The following is a 20,515-nucleotide window of genomic DNA, read 5'->3' as shown; positions in this document are numbered from 1 at the left end:
TACATCTGTAAGTGCAAGTTAAAACTCTCCTATGCAAGGCGAAAACCGTTTATCAACAACACCCAGAAACGCCGTCGGCTTCGCTGGGCCTGAGCTCATCTAAGATGGACTGATACAAAGTGGAAAAGTGTTCTGTGGTCTGACGAGTCCACATTTCAAATTGTTTTTGCAAACTGTGGACGTCGTGTCCTCCGGACCAAAGAGGAAAAGAACCTTCCAGATTGTTATAGGCGCAAAGTGTAAAAGCCAGCAGGTGTGACGGTATGGGGATGTATTAGTGCCCAAGACATCAAAAGGTTCAGAGAATCTGGAGAAATCACTCCACGTAAGCGGCAATGCCGACATTCAACATTGAATGTGACCTTGGATCCCTCAGCATCAAAAAGCGACATCAGTGTGTAAAGGATATCACCACATGGGCTCAGGAACACTTCAGAAAACCACCGTCGGTAACTACAGTGGGTCGCTACATCTGTAAGTGCAAGTTAAAACTATGCAAAGTGGAAAAGTGTTCTGTGGTCTGACGAGTCCACATTTCCAAATTGTTTTTGGAAACTGTGGACCAAAGAGGAAAAGAACCATCCGGACTGTTCTCGGCGCAAAGTTGAAAAGCCAGCATCTGTGATGGTTTGGGAGTGTATTAGTGCCCAAGACATGGGTAACTTACACATCCGTGAATGCGCCATTAATGCTGAAAGGTACAACATATGTTGCCCTCTGCTGGTTGTACAGGGGAGTGTGTAGGTCACATTTATTTGTGCATCTGGTTTGTGGGAGGAATGTCTCATCGACACAAAAGCAAAAAAAGCGATCCACATGTGCAAATTCAATACAATTATTATTAATATTTATATTAAAATCTCAAAAATATATTTTGAAATACACGTTTATTTATACAAATTCTTGATTTAGTTGTATATAGGGGTGTAATGGTACGTGTATTTGTATTGAACCGTTTCGGTACGGGGGTTCCGGTTCGGTTCGGAGGTGTACCGAACGAGTTTCCACACGAACATTTTAAGTAGCCGCCGAAGCTAAAGTCTCCTTCTGCCTCTTCTCTGTCCGTCCTCTACACAGCACCCAGCATTGTCCCACCCACACAACCATGTGATTGGTTACAAACAGAGCGGTAACAGCCAATCAGCAGTGCGTATTCAGAGCGCATGGATTCAGTGCTTCTGCGGTGGAGTTAGCAGATAGGTGTTTAGCAGGTGAGCATCAGGCAGCGGACTCTCCCCAAATTAAAATAAACACCTCCCAGTCAACTACTAGTAACATCACTATGAGCCTGTTGACCTTCTAGAAACAAACAGCAGCTCAGCTCACTCGCAGTCATGGCTTGAGGTGAAGGCTAATTAGCTTTTAGCGCAACGTTAGCTCATTTTGCGGTGTGTGTGTGTGTGTGTGTGTGTGTGTGTGTGTGTGTGTGTGTGTGTGTGTGTGTGTGTGTGTGTGTGTGTGTGTGTGAGTGATAAAAATCAACTACAGGCTTCCCAAATGCTGTAATAAATTAAGCATGATGAGTTGACTTGAAACTGTTTAATGTTGCACTTTTTATATGTAGAAGAAACATTTTATCATTTAAAATCTGAGCAACAACTTGAGGCAGTTTAATGTTGATTAACGTGGGCAGAATTATTATAGTGTTCCCCATGTTAAAGGGGAACATTATCACAATTTCAGAATGGTTAAAACCATTAAAAATCAGTTCCCAGTGGCTTACTATATTTTTCAAAGTTTTTTTCAAAATTTTACCCATCACGCAATATCCCTAAAAAAAGCTTCAAAGTGCCTGATTTTAACCATCGTTATATACACCCGTCCATTTTTTTGTGACGTCACATAGTGATGCCAACACAAACAAACATGGCGGAAAGAACAGCAAGCTATAGCGACATTAGCTCGGATTCAGACTCGGATTTCAGCGGCTTAAGCGATTCAACAGATTACGCATGTATTGAAACGGATGGTTGTAGTGTGGAGGCAGGTAGCGAAAACGAAATTGAAGAAGAAACTGAAGCTATTGAGCCATATCGGTTTGAACCGTATCCAAGCGAAACCGACAAACGACACGACAGCCAGCGACACGGGAGAAAGCGAGGACGAATTCGGCGATCGCCTTCTAACCAACGATTGGTATGTGTTTGTTTGGCATTAAAGGAAACTAACAACTATGAACTAGGTTTACAGCATATGAAATACATTTGGCAACAACATGCACTTTGAGAGTGCAGACAGCCCAATTTTCATCAATTAATATATTCTGTAGACATACCCTCATCCGCGCTCTTTTCCTGAAAGCTGATCTGTCCAGTTTTGGAGTTGATGTCAGCAGGCCAGGGAAGCTAGGGTCGATATTCTTCTCTTGATCATCTTCGGTGGCATAAGGGACGGTGTGAGCCAAGACATCCAGGGGGTTTAGCTCGCTCGTCTGCGGGAACAAACTGCCGCCATTGCTTGCCGTGCTACCGAGGACCTTTGTCCCTGAATTGCTCACACACTCCGGCAGATTCAATGGGGGTCTGGCGGCAGATTTCTTTGACTTTATCGTTGGAAATGCATCTGCTGTGAGTGTCGCAGGATATCCACACATTCTTGCCATCTCTGTCGTAGCATAGCTTTCGTCGGTAAAGTGTGCGGAACAAACGTCCAATTTCTTGCCACTTTCGCATCTTTGGGCCACTGGTGCAACTTGAATCCGTCCCTGTTCGTGTTGTTACACCCTCCGACAACACACCGACGAGGCATGATGTCTCCAAGGTACGGAAAACAGTCGAAAAAACGGAAAATAACAGAGCTGATTTGACTCGGTGTTTGAGAAAATGGCGGATTGCTTCCCGTTGTGACGTCATAGCTCCGAGAGCGAATATTAGAAAGGCGTTTAATTCGCCAAAATTCACCCATTTAGAGTTCGGAAATCGGTTAAAAAAATATATGGTCTTTTTTCTGCAACATCAAGGTATATATTGACGCTTACATAGGTCTGGTGATAATGTTCCCCTTTAAAAGGATAAAGCCATTGTTTACAAATTTGGTAAATAAATAACCAAAAAATTTATATTTTGTTGTTTTCTTACTGTACCGAAAATGAACCGAACCGTGACCTCTAAACCGAGGTACGTACCGAACCGAAATTTTTGTGCACCGTTACACCCCTAGTTGTATGTCACATTTGTATATTTATTAATATATGCATATATTTATACATTTTATTTGTATATATTTTCAAATCTCAAAAATATATTTACAAATATGCGTTTATTTATACAAATTATTTATTTATTTGTATATCACATTTGTATTTGTATATTTATTAATATACGCATATGTATTAATATCATATTGATATACAAACCCCGTTTCCATATGAGTTGGGAAATTGTGTTAGATGTAAATATAAACGGAATACAATGATTTGCAAATCCTTTTCAACCCATATTCAGTTGAATATGCTACAAAGACAACATATTTGATGTTCAAACTGATAAACATTTTTTTTCTTTTGCAAATAATCATTAACTTTAGAATTTGATGCCAGCAACACGTGACAAAGAAATTGGGAAAGGTGGCAATAAATACTGATAAAGTTGAGGAATGCTCATCAAACACTTATTTGGAACATCCCACAGGTGTGCAGGCTAATTGGGAACAGGTGGGTGCCATGATTGGGTATAAAAGTAGATTCCATGAAATGCTCAGTCATTCACAAACAAGGATGGGGCGAGGGTCACCACTTTGTCAACAAATGCGTGAGCAAATTGTTGAACAGTTTAAGAAAAACCTTTCTCAACCAGCTATTGCAAGGAATTTAGGGATTTCACCATCTTCGGTCCGTAATATCATCAAAGGGTTCAGAGAATCTGGAGAAATCACTGCACGTAAGCAGCTAAGCCCGTGACCTTCGATCCCTCAGGCTGTACTGCATCAACAAGCGACATCAGTGTGTAAAGGATATCACCACATGGGCTCAGGAACACTTCAGAAACCCACTGTCAGTAACTACAGTTGGCCGCTACATCTGTAAATGCAAGTTAAAACTCTCCTATGCAAGGCGAAAACCGTTTATCAACAACACCCAGAAACGCCGTCGGCTTTGCTGGGCCTGATCTCATCTAAGATGGACTGATACAAAGTGGAAAAGTGTTCTGTGGTCTGACGAGTCCACATTTCAAATTGTTTTTGGAAACTGTTGACGTTGTGTCTTCCGGACCAAAGAGGAAAAGAACCATCCGGATTGTTATAGGCGCAAAGTTGAAAAGCCAGCATGTGTGATGATATGGGCGTGTATTAGTGCCCAAGACATGGGTAACTTACACATCTGTGAAGGCGCCATTAATGTTGAAAGGTACATACAGGTTTTGGAGCAACATATGTTGCCATCCAAGCAACGTCACCATGGACGCCCCTGCTTTTTTCAGCAAGACAATGCCAAGCCACGTGTTACATCAACGTGGCTTTATAGTAAAAGAGTGCGGGTACTAGACTGGCCTGCCTGTAGTCCAGACCTGTCTCCCATTGAAAATGTGTGGCGCATTATGAAGCCTAAAATACCACAACGGAGACCCCCGGACTGTTGAACAACTTAAGCTGTGCATTAAGCAAGAATGGGAAAGAATTCCACTTCAAAAATGTGTCTCCTCAGTTCCCAAACGTTTACTGAGTGTTGTTAAAAGGAAAGGCCATGTAACACAGTGGTGAACATGCCCTTTCCCAACTACTTTGGCAAGTGTTGCAGCCATGAAATTCTAAGTTAATTATTATTTGCAAAAAAAATAAATAAAGTTTATGAGTTTGAACATCAAATATGTTGTATTTGTAGTGCATTCAATTGAATATGGGTTGAAAAGGATTTGCAAATCATTGTATTCCGTTTATATCTACATCTAACACAATTTCCCAACTTATATGGAAACGGGGTTTGTATATAAGTTGATGTGAGACAATTCTACTTCCATAAAAACACTACAGCTTTGGTCCACTGGCGCCGCCAAAACCAACCAAAACTAAAAGTTCTTAAGCAGGGCTTTAAACATCTATCCATCTGATGGATTCGTCACACTGTGTTCAGTTTGTCCGTTCATGTTTTTATTGTTTTAATGATGCGCTTTTGTCGGAAGCTCTGCATGCAAAAATGTATTTTCCTCTGAGGCCCCTAACATTTGATGGCGCGAGTAGTTGAGGCCCGTAAAAGCCCTTTATGTGTTAAATGTTTATATCGCGTCATAAAAGTACAACTAGATATTCTCAAGTGCTCTGATGAGTACGCAGATTTGTCCACTGAAGGGAACACAAGCGGAAAAGGTGCACTTGGAGCGTATTGATTTTTCCTGGTGTTGGAAAGATTGTATTGACGTGACATTTTCACGGCGGCAAAGGTTGCGGCGCAGAGCCAGAAAGGGACGCAGAGGCTCTGTGTAAAACGCTGCAGTAAGCAAAGATGTGGCCGACTGGGACCACCTTGAAAACCCTTGTGTGACGATAAAAGAGAGAAAAATAGGAATAAAAGCAGGAAGAGGACATCTCGCCTTTAAAGAGCCGCGGAACCTCGTATTTTCTACATTATGATTCATAAAGCTTTAGAGGCAACGCCTTACTGCTTACACAGCATTAAATCACCATGCTCCACTTCCTCCTCCCCCTTCTCACAGAAAAATATGCTCGCCATTCAAATTCCATGTGCCATTAATAATACAATTAATAATAATACAGTACAGGAGAACACACTCATGGCTTCAATAGTAGGTCAAACTCGTATTTTACGGACTATAAAGGGCACCGGTGTATACAGTAAAGGTCAAAAATTGAGCTGTTTGGTCACAATACCCAGAAATATGTTTGGAGGAGAAAAGGTGAGGACTTTAATCCCAGGAACACCATCCTACCGTCAAGCATGGTGGTGGTAGTATTATGCTCTGGGCCTGTTTTGCTGCCAATGGAACTGGTGCTTTACAGAGAGTAAATGGGACAATGAAAAAGGAGGATTACCTCCAAATTCTTCAGGACAACCTAAAATCATCAGCCCGGAGGTTGGGTCTTGGGCGCAGTTGGGTGTTCCAACAGGACAATGACCCCAAACTAGAGATTCGTTAAAATGTAATATCGGAAATTATCGGTATTTTTTATTATCAATATCGGTATTTTTTTGTTTTTTTGTCAACATAAAAAACACAAGATACACTTACAATTAGTGCACCAACCCAAAAAACCTCTCTCCCCCATTTACTCTCATTCACACAAAAGGGTTGTTTCTTTCTGTTATTAATTGGTTCCTACATTATATATCAATATATATCAATACAGTCTGCAGGAATACAGTCCGTAAGCACACATGATTGTGCGTGCTGCTGGTCCACTAATAGTACCAACCTTTAACAGTTAATTTGACTCATTTTCATTCATTACTAGTTTCTATGTAACTGTTTTTATATTGTTTTACTTTCTTTTTTATTCAAGAAAATGTTTTTAATTTATTTATCTTATTTTATTTTATTTTTTTTAAACGTACCTTATCTTCACCATACCTGGTTGTCCAAATTATGCATAATAATGTGTTAATTCCACAACTGTATATATCGGTTGATATCGGTATCGGTAATTAAAGAGTTGGACAATATCGGAATATCGGCAAAAAGACATTATCGGACATCCCTACCCCAAACACACGTCAAAAGTGGTAAAGGAATGGCTAAATCAGGCTAGAATGAAATTTTTAGAATGGCCTTCCCAAAGTCCTGACTTAAACATGTGGACAATGCTGAAGAAACAAGTCCATGTCAGAAAACCAACACATTTAGCTGAACTGCACCAATTTTGTCAAGAGGAGTGGTCAAAAAATTCAAGCAGAAGCTTGTGGATGGCTACCAAAAGCGCCTTATTGCAGTGAAACTTGCCAAGGGACATGTAAGCAAATATTAACATTGCTGTATGTATACTTTTGACCCAGCACATTTTCAGTAGACCCATAATAAATTCATAAAAGAAGCAAACTTCCATCCATCCATCCATCTTCTTCCGCTTATCCGAGGTCGGGTCGCGGGGGCAGCAGCCTAAGCAGGGAAGCCCAGACTTCCCTCTCCCCAGCCACTTCGTCCAGCTCCTCCCGGGGGATCCCGAGGCGTTCCCAGGCCAGCCGGGAGAGATAGTCTTCCCAACGTGTCCTGGGGTCTTCCCCGTGGACTCCTACCGGTCGTACGTGCCCTAAACACCTCCCTAGGGAGGCGTTCGGGTGGCATCCTGACCAGATGCCCGAACCACCTCATCTGGCTCCTCTCGATGTGGAGGAGCAGCGGTTTTACTTTGAGCTTCTCCCGGATGGCAGAGCTTCTCACCCTATCTCTAAGGGAGAGCCCTGCCACCCGGCGGAGGAAACTCATTTCGGCCGCTTGTACCCGTGATCTTGTTCTTTCGGTCATGACCCAAAGCTCATGACCATAGGTGAGGATGGAAACGTAGATCGACCGCTAAATTGAGAGCTTTGCCTTCCGGCTCAGCTCCTTCTTCACCACAACGGATCGATACAGCGTCCGCATTATTGAAGACGCCGCACCGATCCGCCTGTCGATCTCACGATCCACTCTTCCCTCACTCGTGAACAAGACTCCGAGGTACTTGAACTCCTCCACTTGGGGCAAGATCTCCTCCCCAACCCGGAGATGGCACTCCACCCTTTTCCGGGCGAGAACCATGGACTCGGACTTGGAGGTGCTGATTCTCATCCCAGTCGCTTCACACTCAGCTGCGAACCGATCCATTGATCATTTTTGCAGATTATGTGGTCCTGATGGCTTCATCTGGCCAAGATCAGATGATGCAGATGATGTGGTCCTGATTGCTTCATATGGCCAAGATCAGATGAAGCCATCAGGACCACATCATCTGCAAAAAGCAGAGACCTAATCCTGCAGCCACCAAACCAGATACCCTCAACGCCCTGACTGCGCCTAGAAATTCTGTCCATAAAGGTTATGAACAGAATGGGTGACAAAGGGCAGCCTTGGCGGAGTCCAACCCTCACTGGAAACGGGTCCCCAACCCGGAGATGGCACTCCACCCTTTTCCGGGCGAGAACCATGGACTCGGACTTGAAGGTGCTGATTCTCATCCCAGTCGCTTCACACTCAGCTGCGAACCGATCCATTAATCATTTTTGCAGATGATGTGGTCCTGATGGCTTCATCTGGCCAATATCAGATGAAGCCCACAGGACCACATCATCTGCAAAAAGCAGAGACCTAATCCTGCAGCCACCAAACCAGATACCCTCAACGCCCTGACTGCGCCTAGAAATTCTGTCCATAAAGGTTACGAACAGAATGGGTGACAAAGGGCAGCCTTGGCGGAGTCCAACCCTCACTGGAAACGGGTCCGACTTACTGCCGGCAATGCGGACCAAGCTCTGACACTGATCATACAGGGAGCGAACTGCCACAATAAGACAGTCCGTTACCCCATACTCTCTGAGCACTCCCCACAGGACTTCCCGGGGTACACGGTCGAATGCCTTCTCCAAGTCCACAAAGCACATGTAGACTGGTTGGGCAAACTCCCATGCACCCTCAAGGACCCTGCCGAGAGTATAGAGCTGGTCCACAGTTCGACGACCAGGACGCAAACCACACTGTTCCTCCTGAATCCGAGGTTGGACTATCCGGCGTAGCCTCCTCTCCAGTACACCTGAATAGACCTTACCGGGAAGGCTTAGGAGTGTGATCCCACGATAGTTAGAACACACCCTCCGGTTCCCCTTCTTAAAGAGACCATGAAGCAAACTTCATGAATGTTTTTTGTGACCAACAAGTATGTGCTCCAATCATCCATGCATCCATCCATCTTCTTCCGCTTATCCGAGGTCGCGTCGCGGGGGCAGCAGCCTAAGCAGGGAAGCCCAGACTTCCCTCTCCCCAGCCACTTCGTCCAGCTCTTCCTGTGGGACCCCGAGGCGTTCCCAGGCCAGCCGGGAGACATAGTCTTCCCAACGTGTCTTGCGTCTTCCCCGCGGCCTCCTACCGGTCGGACGTGCCCTAAACACCTCCCTTGGGAGGCGTTCGGGTGGCATCCTGACCAGATGCCCGAACCACCTCATCTGGCTCCTCTCGATGTGGAGGAGCAGCGGCTTTACTTTGAGCTCCTCCCGGATGGCAGAGCTTCTCACCCTATCTCTAAGGGAGAGCCCCGCCACCCGGCGGAGGAAACTCATTTCGGCCGCTTGTACCCGTGATCTTGTCCTTTCGATCATAACCCAAAGCTCATGACCATAGGTGAGGATGGGAACGTAGATCGACCGGTAAATCGAGAGCTTTGCCTTCCCGCTCAGCTCCTTCTTCACCACAACGGATCGATACAGTGTCCGCATTACTGAAGACGCCGCACCGATCCGCCTGTCCATCTCACGATCCACTCTTCCCTCACTCGTGAACAAGACTCCGAGGTGCTTGAACTCCTCCACTTGGGGCAGGGTCTCCTCCCCAACCCGGAGATGGCACTCCACCCTTTTCTGGGCGAGAACCATGGACTCGGACTTGGAGGTGCTGATTCCCATCCCAGTCGCGTACCGATCCAGTGAGAGCTGAAGATCTTGGCCAGATGAAGCCATCAGGACCACATCATCTGCAAAAAGCAGAGACCTAATCCTGCAGCCACCAAACCAGATACCCTCAACGCCCTGACTGCGCCTAGAAATTCTGTCTATAAAGGTTATGAACAGAATGGGTGACAAAGGGCAGGGAGTCCAACCCTCACTGGAAACGGGTCCGACTTACTGCCGGCAATGCGGACCAAGCTCTGACACTGATCATACAGGGAGCGGACCGCCACAATCAGACAGTCCGATACCCCATACTCTCTGAGCACTCTCCACAGGACTTCCCGACATGGTTGAATGCCTTCTCCAAGTCCACAAAGCACATGTAGACTGGTTGGGCAAACTCCCATGCACCCTCAAGGACCCTGCCGAGAGTATAGAGCTGATCCACAGTTCCACGACCAGGACGCAAACCACACTGTTCCTCCTGAATCCGAGGTTCGACTATCCGGCGTAGCCTCCTCTCCAGTACACCTGAATAGACCTTACCGGGAAGGCTGAGGAGTTTAATCCCACGATAGTTGGAACACACCCTCCGGTTCCCCTTCTTAAAGAGACCATGAAGCAAACTTCATGAATGTTTTTTGTGACCAACAAGTTTGTGCTCCAATCACTCTATCACAAAAAAATAAGAAATGATTGGAAACTCAAGACAGCCATGACATGATGTTCTTTACAAGTGTATGTACACTTTTGACCACGACTGTATATAATTAGTTTTTAGAGAAATTCTGGAAAAACGCTACTGAAAGATTGCTTTTCGGTTTTAATCCATCTTCTGCCAAGGTTGGAACTGTACTCAGACGTCAGTGAATGAATTTACATGTGAAACACACTCTGTAAACTGTTGAATATTCATTGACCGTAAAATCAATTTCAAATCTCTTGTTTGAACCCATAAACATTAAAGCAATGTTTTTTTTTTCCATGTGTATTTGACTGTTGACTGTGTGGCAGAGATAAGCCTCACCTGCTTGTGTGTGTTTGTCTACTCTCCGCCCGTCTCAGCACTGCCAAGATAAGTGCTTCCTCTCAGGCGGCCGACCATAAAATCAACATTTTACTGCTTCACAGTGAGTACACCCATCAGTTCGATCGATGCACACGGGAGGGGGACGAATCCTCTGGAGTCACATTCCAGCCTCATGTGAGATGAGAGCAAGCTTGTGAGAACTCAGATCAGTGAACATCAATATCTCTGGTTGAGGTGCAAACCACAAAACCAGTGAAGTTGGCACGTTGTGTAAATGATAAATAAAAACAGAATACAATGATTTGCTAATCCTTTTCAACCTATATCCAATTGAATAGACTGCAAAGACAAGATACTTCACGTTGGAACTGGTCAACTTTGTTGTTTTTTGCAAATATTAGCTCATTTGGAATTTGATGCCTGCAACATGTTCCAAAAAAGCTGGCACACATGGCAAAAAAGACTGAGAACGTTGAGGAATGCTCATCAAACGCTTATTTGGAACAGGCTAATTGGGAACAGGTGGGTGCCATGATTGGGTATAAAAGCAGCTTCCATGAAATGCTCAGTCATTCACAAACAAGGATGGGGCGAGGGTCACCACTTTGTCAACAAATGCGTGAGCAAATTGTCCAACAGTTTAAGAACAACATTTCTCAACCAGCTATTGCAAGGAATTTAGGGATTTCACCATCTACGATCCGTAATATCATCAAAAGGTTAAGAGAATCTGGAGAAATCACTGCACGTAAGCGGCAATGCCCGTTACCTTCCATCCCTCAGGCAGTACTGCATTAAAAAGCGACATCAGTGTGTAAAGGATATCACCACATGGGCTCAGGAACACTTCAGAAAACCATTGTCAGTAACTACAATTTGTCGCTACATCTGTACAGTAAGTGCAAGTTAAAACTCTACTATGCAAAGCGAAAGCCATTTATCAACAACACCCAGAAACGCCGCCGGCTTCGCTGGGCCCGAGCTCATCCAAGATGGACTGATGCAAAGTGGAAAAGTGTTCTGTGGTCTGACGAGTTCACATTTCAAATTGTTTTTTGGAAACTGTGGACGTGGTGTCCTCCGGACTAAAGAGGAAAAGAACCATCCGGATTGTAATAGGCGCAAAGTTGAAAAGCCAGCATCTGCATACCTGCCAACTTTTGAAATCAGAAAAACCTAGTAGCCAGGGTCCAGGAGCCGCAGGCCCCGGTAGGTCCAGGACAAAGTCCTGGTGGGGGGTTCCTTCGCCCCCCGACGCAAAATGATTATTAGCATTCAGACAGGTTAAAATGTTGCTAAAACCATCACTTTTCTATCAGTCACAGTGACTTTTCAAAACAAAAATATTACAGCAAAAATCATATGGGTTGATTGACATGTTTATTCTGTAAGCTAACTTCAATAGTTTGAGATTATTTTGACAGTTAATGCCAGTTATCCTGTCAACCTTTCACAAGACTTCAATTTGTTAATTGAAAGTATAAACAGTATAAACAACTTTTACAGTAAACAAATGGTAAAACAGTACTAAATCATTCCATTAAAAAAAAAAATTGGTGTCAATATTAACTTTCTGTCCAAGATTGTATAATCTACTACCTTGTTCAATTGTAAAAAATATTCTGTGCCTAAAATTCACATTTCTATCACAATTATCATACTGTAAACATGGTAAGCTAACTTCATTCAAATTAATAGTCCTGTCAATAGCATGGAATTACAATTCAAATGTAGTTTTTTTGTAAGCCTTTCAAAAGAATTCAAAATATGAAAAATTAATGAAAATTAATTTAAGCCATCAGACACTTGAAAAGTGGCACATCACATCTCTAATGTAATCATTTTAACTTTTCAACAGAAATAGCACTGCAAAAATATTAAGGACATACTTCTGTATTTTGGTAGTTATGCTGTCAACATTTAACAAGATTTCTTCAACTTGGACTTGAAAGCATAAATAGTATAAACACTTTTAACAGTATAACAGTACTAAACAATTCCAATAGATAACATTGGTGTCATTACCTTTTTGTTTGCTCAATTATTGCCTCCGTAAATAAAACTTCGGCATTTATCACATCCAAAGAATCTGTTTGGGCGACGAAAAACATTGAAAGTTTTCCACTTGTATCGCTAGCAACGGCATTAGACTTGTGTTTTTTTGTCCCAATGTGGTCTTTTACATCGCTAATTCCTCCGTGTCCGATCAAAAAATCTTGTCTGCACAAGGTGCAATTCGCGTAGTTTTCACCCTTTTTGGAACGGATAATTATTCCCGGATAGGCTTTTGAATATTCTTCACGGAATGACTGCAGTTTTCTTTTCGGTTTAAGACTCGTATGCGATTTTTCTCCGGCTGATTCCATGATCGTTCGCTCGTTTGGAAACAATGGCAACTGGTGCCTCGTGCTTGGCAGCGGTTCTATAAATAGCCTCGCGCATGGCATTCGGAATGGCTCGATAGGAAGTTACGGGAAGCAGTGTCGATTGTCATTGTTGTTACGCGATTTTGTGAATAAAACTTAAAAACATTTTTATTTTTTTTAATTAATGAAAAACCGTATTTTTTATCACTGCAACCGTAACCCGGAATAGGTTGATGAAAACCGTACTAATTACGGGAAAACCGGAGTAGTTGGCAGGTATGCATCTGTGATGGTATGGGGTGTATTAGTGCCCAAGACATGGGTAACTTACACATGCTGAAGCACATACAGGTTTTGGAGCAACATATGTTGCCATCCAAGCAACATGGACACCCCTGCTTATTTCAGCAAGACAATCCTAAGCCACGTGTTACAACAGCGTGGGTTTGGAGTAAAAGAGTGCGGGTTCTAGACTAACCTGCCTGTAGTCCAGACCTGTCTCCCATTGAAAATGTGTGGCTCATTATGAAGCCTAAAATACCACAACGGAGACCCCCGGACTGTTGAACAACTTAAGCTGTACATCAAGCAAGAATGGGAAAGAATTCCACCTGAGAAGCTTAAAAAATGTGTCTCCTCAGTTCCCAAACGTTTACTGAGTGTTGTTAAAAGGAAAAGCCATGTAACACAGTGGTAAAAATGCCCCTCTGAAAACTTTCTTGCAATGTGTTGTTGTGTTTCTCACTTTCGGAGGGTGTAACAACACGAACAGGGACCGATTCAAGTTGCACCAGTGGCCCAAAGATGCGAAAGTGGCAAGAAATTGGACGAAATTTGTTCAAAATACTAGAGTGTGGGGAAAGCCGACGAAATGGTCAGTCGTTTGTTCCGCACACTTTACCGACGAAAGCTATGCTACGACAGAGATGGCAAGAATGTGTGGATATCCTGCGACACTCAAAGCAGATGCATTTCCAACGATAAAGTCAAAGAAATTTGCCGCCAGACCCCAATTGAATCTGCCGGAGTGTGTGAGCTATTCAGGGACAAAGGACCTCGGTAGCACGGCGAGCAATGGCGGCAGTTTGTTCCCGCAGACGAGCGAGCTAAACCCCCTGGATGTCTTGGCTCACACCGTCCCTTTTGCCACCGAAGATGATCAAGAGAAGAATATCGACCCTAGCTTCCCTGGCCTGCTGACATCAACTCCAAAACTGGACAGATCAGCTTTCAGGAAAAGAGAGCGCATGAGGGTATGTCTACAGAATATATTAATTGATGAAAACTTTATTCATTACTCACGGTTTTACGTAAATTATTATACATAAACTGTGTTTACCAATAATTTAGCTTAAAAACATTTATTTTTTTCAATCATTCGAGTACATTCGGGTAGTCTTGTGTAATGCAGTATTTTGTGTCTATTTAGGTATGGTTAACCTGAGTGCTGAAATCGTGGAAAAATATATGTTCTTAGCGCGCCTGAAATGGGCTGTCTGCACTCTCAAAGTGCATGTTGTTGCCAAATGTATTTCATATGCTGTAAACCTAGTTCATAGTTGTTAGTAATTATCTTATCAGACAGTGTTAAGCCGCTGAAATCCGAGTCTGAATCCGAGCTAATGTTGCTGTTTGTTTGTATTGGCATCACTGTGTGACGTCACAGGAAAATGGACGGGTGTATATAACGATGGTTAAAATCAGGCACTTTGAAGCTTTTTTTTTAGGGATGTTGCGTGATGGCTAAAATTTTGAAAAAAAACTTCAAAAATAAAATAACCCACTGGGAACTGATTTTTAATGGTTTTAACCCTTCTGAAATTGTGATAATGTTCCCCTTTAAATATCTGGTCTGGTCGTCTACTACCCATTAGTTAGCGGTGGACACATTCAAACCAGCAGGTGGTGCAGAGTGAGTTCTCCCTGAGGTTTTCTTCCTGCCAGTCACGCACAAGTTAGAGACATTAGGTTAGTTGCAACTGGTGGGGGAAAATGTCTCAAAGGTTCTTGGAAAATTGTCAAACTACAAAAAGAGGAATTATGTTGTATTATTTTGTATTAGTAGTCCCAATTTTCTTTTAGAATCCTATTCCTCAAACAAACAAAAAAATCACTCTTTACACACTCAATTGGCTGCACGGCACTCGTACTCACGTGCTGCCAATAGAGCCATTTGTCACCCTCTGTGTGGACGCCACAGGAAGTACGGGCGGAAGTCAAGTGTTGCGCTGCAGCGGGTTGGCGCGTGGCGAACAAATGTTGTTGCATCATCGCACGCCTCGACTTCCGGCGTCAGCTCTTCGGTTTGGAGCCGCGCGCACTTCCAGCGAAGGGTTTCATGGTCGCCGAGGGATCGCTGGTATCAAGTCAACTGAAAAAAGGAAGCAGATACAACAAGTCACACTTGAGCGTGAGTGTGTGTGTGTGTATGTTGTTTGTGTGTGTAGCTATGACAAGAGCAACAGTGGCTAAACTTCTCGTCCTCGTGATCCTCATCATCTGCCTACCACAATTGTTTGCCTTCAACAGAGGTGAGGGTTAGTCTATCCTTGAATGTGTGTGTGTTTATGTATTTCTACCCTTCTTGAGACATCAACAAGGAAAAGTACCTTCCATATGAGGCCCGAAATCATGGTCCCAAATACGGAAAACCATTGCATCTAACAGAGAGCCAAATACTAGAGTCCGTGAACATTGCTCCAAAGTCAGGATTTTTTGGTTGATTTCATGTGCATACCAAAGTAAACATTGACAGGTGCAAAGGCAGCAATATATGATAAAACAAGCTAAAAAAGGACTTCCCTATTCATCTACGAAAAAACCCGCCAGGTGAACAGCTGATTTGACGACTTCCGGTGCTGACCTAAGACCACCCGCGTCCCATATGTGACCATATGAACAAATACACTGCGGTACTAAGACTATGGTGGCCATTAACAGTTTGCTTCTACAGCTGGGTTGCCCAAAGTGCGACACAGGGGCCATCTGCGGTCCGTGACTCGTTTGTCATCGGCCTTAAGCACATTACAAAAAACGAAAAATAGAGATCTTATACACCCCTGGTGGTGAAATCTATCAAAATGAGGGTGGTCCCAGAAAAGGAGGGATTTTCCAAATTGACTGTGTGTCGGTTTAAAAAGTGCTCCCCCTCTGGTCAACATATGAAATAACAAGTGTGTGAAAGAAATTTAAATGTGCCCCCTTTGGCCAAAATTAATAAGAAAAATTAAATAAATATGTATATAGAGACATACTGTAGTAACTTGAAATAAATAGTAATTAAAAACCAATTACAAACAAAACATAAATAAATAAATGAACTAAAAGCAGTCTTTTTCTCACAATATGTTGACTTTTTTCTTAAAAATTGGGAACAATTTCTCATTATCTTTCTGTTTCTGTAACATATCTTTAACAATAATTTGTCGTAAAATTATTACTTTTTAATGTAAAATTATTATTTTTTAATGCAAAATGGTGACATTTGTCATATAAAATTCTGACTTTTATCCCAATATTGCCCATTTTTTTGGAAAAATTATGACTTTTTGTCATAATTTTGCAAAAATGTTAAGGTTTTCTTGTAAAATTGCGACTGAGACGTTCTTAATTTGATACAAGCAACCTTAATATTGCCATATCAATTTGTATACTGACATTTATGACACTTTTTTTTTTAGTTAAAAAAAAAATGGTATCCCACATCACTGCACAGGTGGAACAAACCATTTCGCATCATGAGGGGGTGTTGGTAGTCTTGGATGTTCTTAATTTGATTCAAGCAACCTAAATATTGAACTTTCACAGTCATATAAATAAGTATACTGACATTTATGACACTTTTTTTTTTACTTACATTTTTAAACGGCAGGAAAAAAAATCAGTGGTATCGCACATCCCTGCTCAGGTGGAACAAAACATTTCGCATCATGAGGGGGCGTCGGTAGTCTTAGACGTTCTTAGTTCGATTCAAGCAACCTTAATATTGAACTTTCACAGCCATATCAATTTGTACACTGACATTTATGACACTTTTTTTTTTAACTTACATATTTAAATGGCAGAAAGAAAAAATCAGTGGTATCGCACATCACTGCTCAGGTGGAACAAACCAGTTCTCATCATGGTGGGGTGTTTGTGGTGCTAAACGTTCTTCATTTGATTTAGGCAAACTTAATATTGAACTTTCACAGCCATATCAATTTGTGTACTGACATTTATGACACTTTTTGTTTACTTACATATTTAAATGGCAGAAAAAAAATCAGTGGTATTGCACATCATTGCTCAGGTGGAACAAACCATTTCGCATCATGAGGGGGTGTTGGTAGTCTTGGACGTTCTTAATTTGATTCAAGCAACCTTAATATTGAACTTTCACAGCCATATCAATTAGTATACTAACATTTATGCATATTTAAATGGCAGATTAAAAAAATTTAAAAAATGGTATCGCACATCACTGCTCAGGTGGAACAAACCATTTCGCATCATGAGTTGGTGTTGGTAGTCTTGGACGTTCTTAATTTGATTCAAGCAACCATAATATTGAACTTTCACAGTCATATCAATTTGTATACTGACATTTATGACACTTTTTTTTTTACTTACATATTACATAAATCGCAGATTAAAAAAAGTGGTATCGCACATCACTGCACAGGTGGAACAAACCATTTCGCATCATGAGGGGGTGTTGGTAGTCGTAGACGTTCTTCATTTGATTCAAACAACCTTAATATTGAACTTTCACAGCCATTTAAATCGGTATACTGACATTTATGACACTTTTTTTTTTACTTACATATTTAAATGGCAGATTAAAATAAATAAAACAATGGTATCGCACATCACTGCGCAGGTGGAACAAACCATTTCGCATCATGAGGGTGTGTTGATAGTCCTGAATGTTCTAAATTTGATTCAAGCAACCTTAATATTGAACTTTCACAGCCATATCAATTTGTATACTGACATTTATGAAACTTTTTTTAACTTACATATTTAAATGGCAGATTAAAAAAAAGTGGTATCGCACATCACTGCACAGGTGGAAAAAACCATTTCGCATCATGAGGGGGTGTTGGTAGTCTTGGACGTTCTTAATTAGATTCAAGCAACCATAATATTGAACTTTCACAGTCATATCAATTTGTATACTGACATTTATCACACTTTTTTTTTTACTTACATATTTAAATGGCAGATTAAAAAAAAGTGGCATCGCACATCACTGCGCAGGTGGAACAAACCATTTCGCATCATGAGGGGGTGTTGGTAGTCTTGGACGTTCTTAATTTGATTCAAGCAATCTTAATATTGAACTTTCACAGCCATATCAATTTGTATACTGACATTCATGACACTTTTTTTTTACTTAAATATTTAAATGGGAGAAAGAAAAAAATCAGTGGTATCGCACATCCATGCGTTCTTTCATGACACTTTTTTTTTTACTTAAATATTTAAATGGGAGAAAGAAAAAAATCAGTGGTATCGCACATCCAACCAGTTCTCATCATGGTAAATAAATGATAAATGGGTTATACTTGTATAGCGCTTTTCTACCTTCAAGGTACTCAAAGCGCTTTGACACTACTTCCACATTTACCCATTCACACACACATTCACACACTGATGGGGGGAGCTGCCATGCAAGGCGCTAACCAGCACCCATCAGAAGCAAGGGTGAAGTGTCTTGCTCAGGACACAACGGACATGACGATGTTGGTACTAGGTGGGGATTGAACCAGGGACCCTCAGGTCGTGCACGGCCATTCTTCCACTGCGCCACGCCGTCCCCTGACATTTATGACACTTTATTTTTTTACTTACATATTTAAATGGCAGATTTAAAAAAAAAGTGGTATCGCACGTCACTGCACAGGTGGAACAAATCATTTTGCATCATGAGGGGGTGTTGGTAGTCTTGGACGTTCTTAATTTGATTCAAGCAACCTTAATATTGAACTTTCACAACTATATTAATTTTATAGACAAATATATTACATAATTTTATAACTCTTATATTTAAATGACAGGGGTTAACATTTGAAAACTTTCCAAAAGCCCACGGCTCCCCCTATGCTTGGGGCAACGGTACAACATCCCCCACTTCTTACCGCCACACTTCGACGCCACGGGCCGTGTTCGTCCTCCGCAGCTTGTTCTGCCCTCCTTTGTTTACCTAAAAGTCTTTTTTTCGCCCCCCCAAGTGTCAAAAGCGACCCTGGTCTGTTTGCCCCACGCGCTGTGCGAGCGAGACTTCCGGGTGAAGAAGCGGGAAAGCGGTAGTGAAGATGGTGACGTCATCCAGAACCGGTCACGTGACCCTCCTCACATCCGGGTGGCCGAGAAACGGTGCACGGAGAGAGATGGCAACCGAACATCAGAGCCCTGGACGGTGGAAGACACACACGCCAGTTGGTACATGTGTGAAACTCAAGGGAATGTGGAACATTTACACTCAGGTACTGACGGTTTTTTGTGTTATTGATTGATTGATTGGAACTTTTATTAGTAGATTGCACAGTACAGTACATATTCTGTACAATTTACCACTAAATGGTAACACCCCAATAAGTTTTTCTACTTGTTTAAGTCGGCGTCCACGTTAATCAATTCATTACTATTCGTCCTGTCAGAAATAACGAGTTAACTCATGTGATTAATCACAAAAAATATTGCATTAATAACATAACAATATAGTAGCAGATTAATCACAATGTACCGTTGATAGCAAAAACCAAGCCACCATTGCTGTCGTCTAATCCCGGGTGTCAAAACTTTTCGAACTGGGGGCCACATTGGGCTAAAAAAATTTGGTCGAGGGCCAAAAGCCGACTGCATGTAAAATAACACACACACACACACGTATATATATGTGTATGTATTAGAGATGCGCGGATAGGCAATTTATTTCATCCGCAACCGCGTCAGAAAGTCGTCAACCATCCGCCATCCACCCGATGTAACGTTTGATCAGAACTGCACCCGCCCGCCATCCGCCCGTTGTTATATATCTAATATTAATAAAAATTTTAAAAAAAAGGGTGAAAACTACGCGAATTGCACCTTGTGCAGACAAGATTTTTCGATCGGACACGGAGGAATTAGCGATGTAAAAGACCACGTTGGGACAAAAAAACACAAGTCTAATGCCGTTGCTAGCGATACAAGTGGAAAACTTTCAACGTTTTTCGTCGCCCAAACAGATTCTTTGGATGCGATAAATGCCGAAGTTTTATTTACGGAGGCAATAATTGAGCATGGACTTCCAATCGCACTGGCTGATCACATGGGACAGTTAATAATGTAATGCAACCTTTAAAAATCATTACGCGGTGATCACGATCCCAAAAATAAACTTTTCTTGCATGATAATGTCCAGAAAAATTCGCTTTATATTACTATAGAGTACTTTTAACGAATGAGTTTGATGGTTTATCACAAACCTTAAATGAAATTCCATGGCCACCGTCCTGCTCTCTATATCAACCAGGGTGAGCCCCACCCCTTTCGTGAGCGGACTGCGCGCGGAGTGACCCCTGTTACGCGCCCCCGGCAACAGGGGTGGCAAGTAGGTAAGCTGCGCGG

At 42.3% G+C, this 20,515-nt stretch overlaps 2 protein-coding genes across 4 annotated transcripts in view; one reads left to right on the top strand and one right to left on the bottom strand.

Moving 5' to 3' along the window:
* The window catches only part of klhl5 (kelch-like family member 5), a 157,280-nt gene extending 138,085 nt beyond the window's left edge, over positions 1-19,195 (bottom strand). Inside the window, exons 1-2 of the mRNA XM_061977040.1 lie at positions 19,042-19,195; positions 15,074-15,290 (exon numbers count right to left, since the gene is read on the bottom strand). Coding sequence (XP_061833024.1) covers positions 15,074-15,190 — 117 coding nt within the window. The 5' untranslated portion in view covers positions 15,191-15,290; positions 19,042-19,195. The remainder of the gene's footprint in view (positions 1-15,073; positions 15,291-19,041) is intronic.
* LOC133617212 (uncharacterized) overlaps positions 15,201-20,515 on the top strand; it is a 14,171-nt gene continuing 8,856 nt past the window's right edge. For 2 of the 3 annotated variants that reach the window (XM_061977042.1, XM_061977045.1), the window contains exons 1-2: positions 15,201-15,450; positions 19,135-19,389. In XM_061977042.1, the coding sequence (XP_061833026.1) occupies positions 15,258-15,450; positions 19,135-19,389 (448 nt within the window). In that variant the 5' untranslated portion in view covers positions 15,201-15,257. Of the gene's footprint in view, positions 15,451-18,545; positions 18,657-19,134; positions 19,390-20,515 lie in introns of those variants that run through there. The other variant, XM_061977044.1, reaches the window with a different exon arrangement.

Source organism: Nerophis lumbriciformis, linkage group LG16 (assembly GCF_033978685.3).
Source record: "Nerophis lumbriciformis linkage group LG16, RoL_Nlum_v2.1, whole genome shotgun sequence".
NCBI classification, from domain to species: Eukaryota; Metazoa; Chordata; class Actinopteri; order Syngnathiformes; family Syngnathidae; genus Nerophis; species Nerophis lumbriciformis.
Note: the sequence above shows the minus strand (reverse complement) of the source record. Positions and strands in the feature narration are given on the sequence as shown.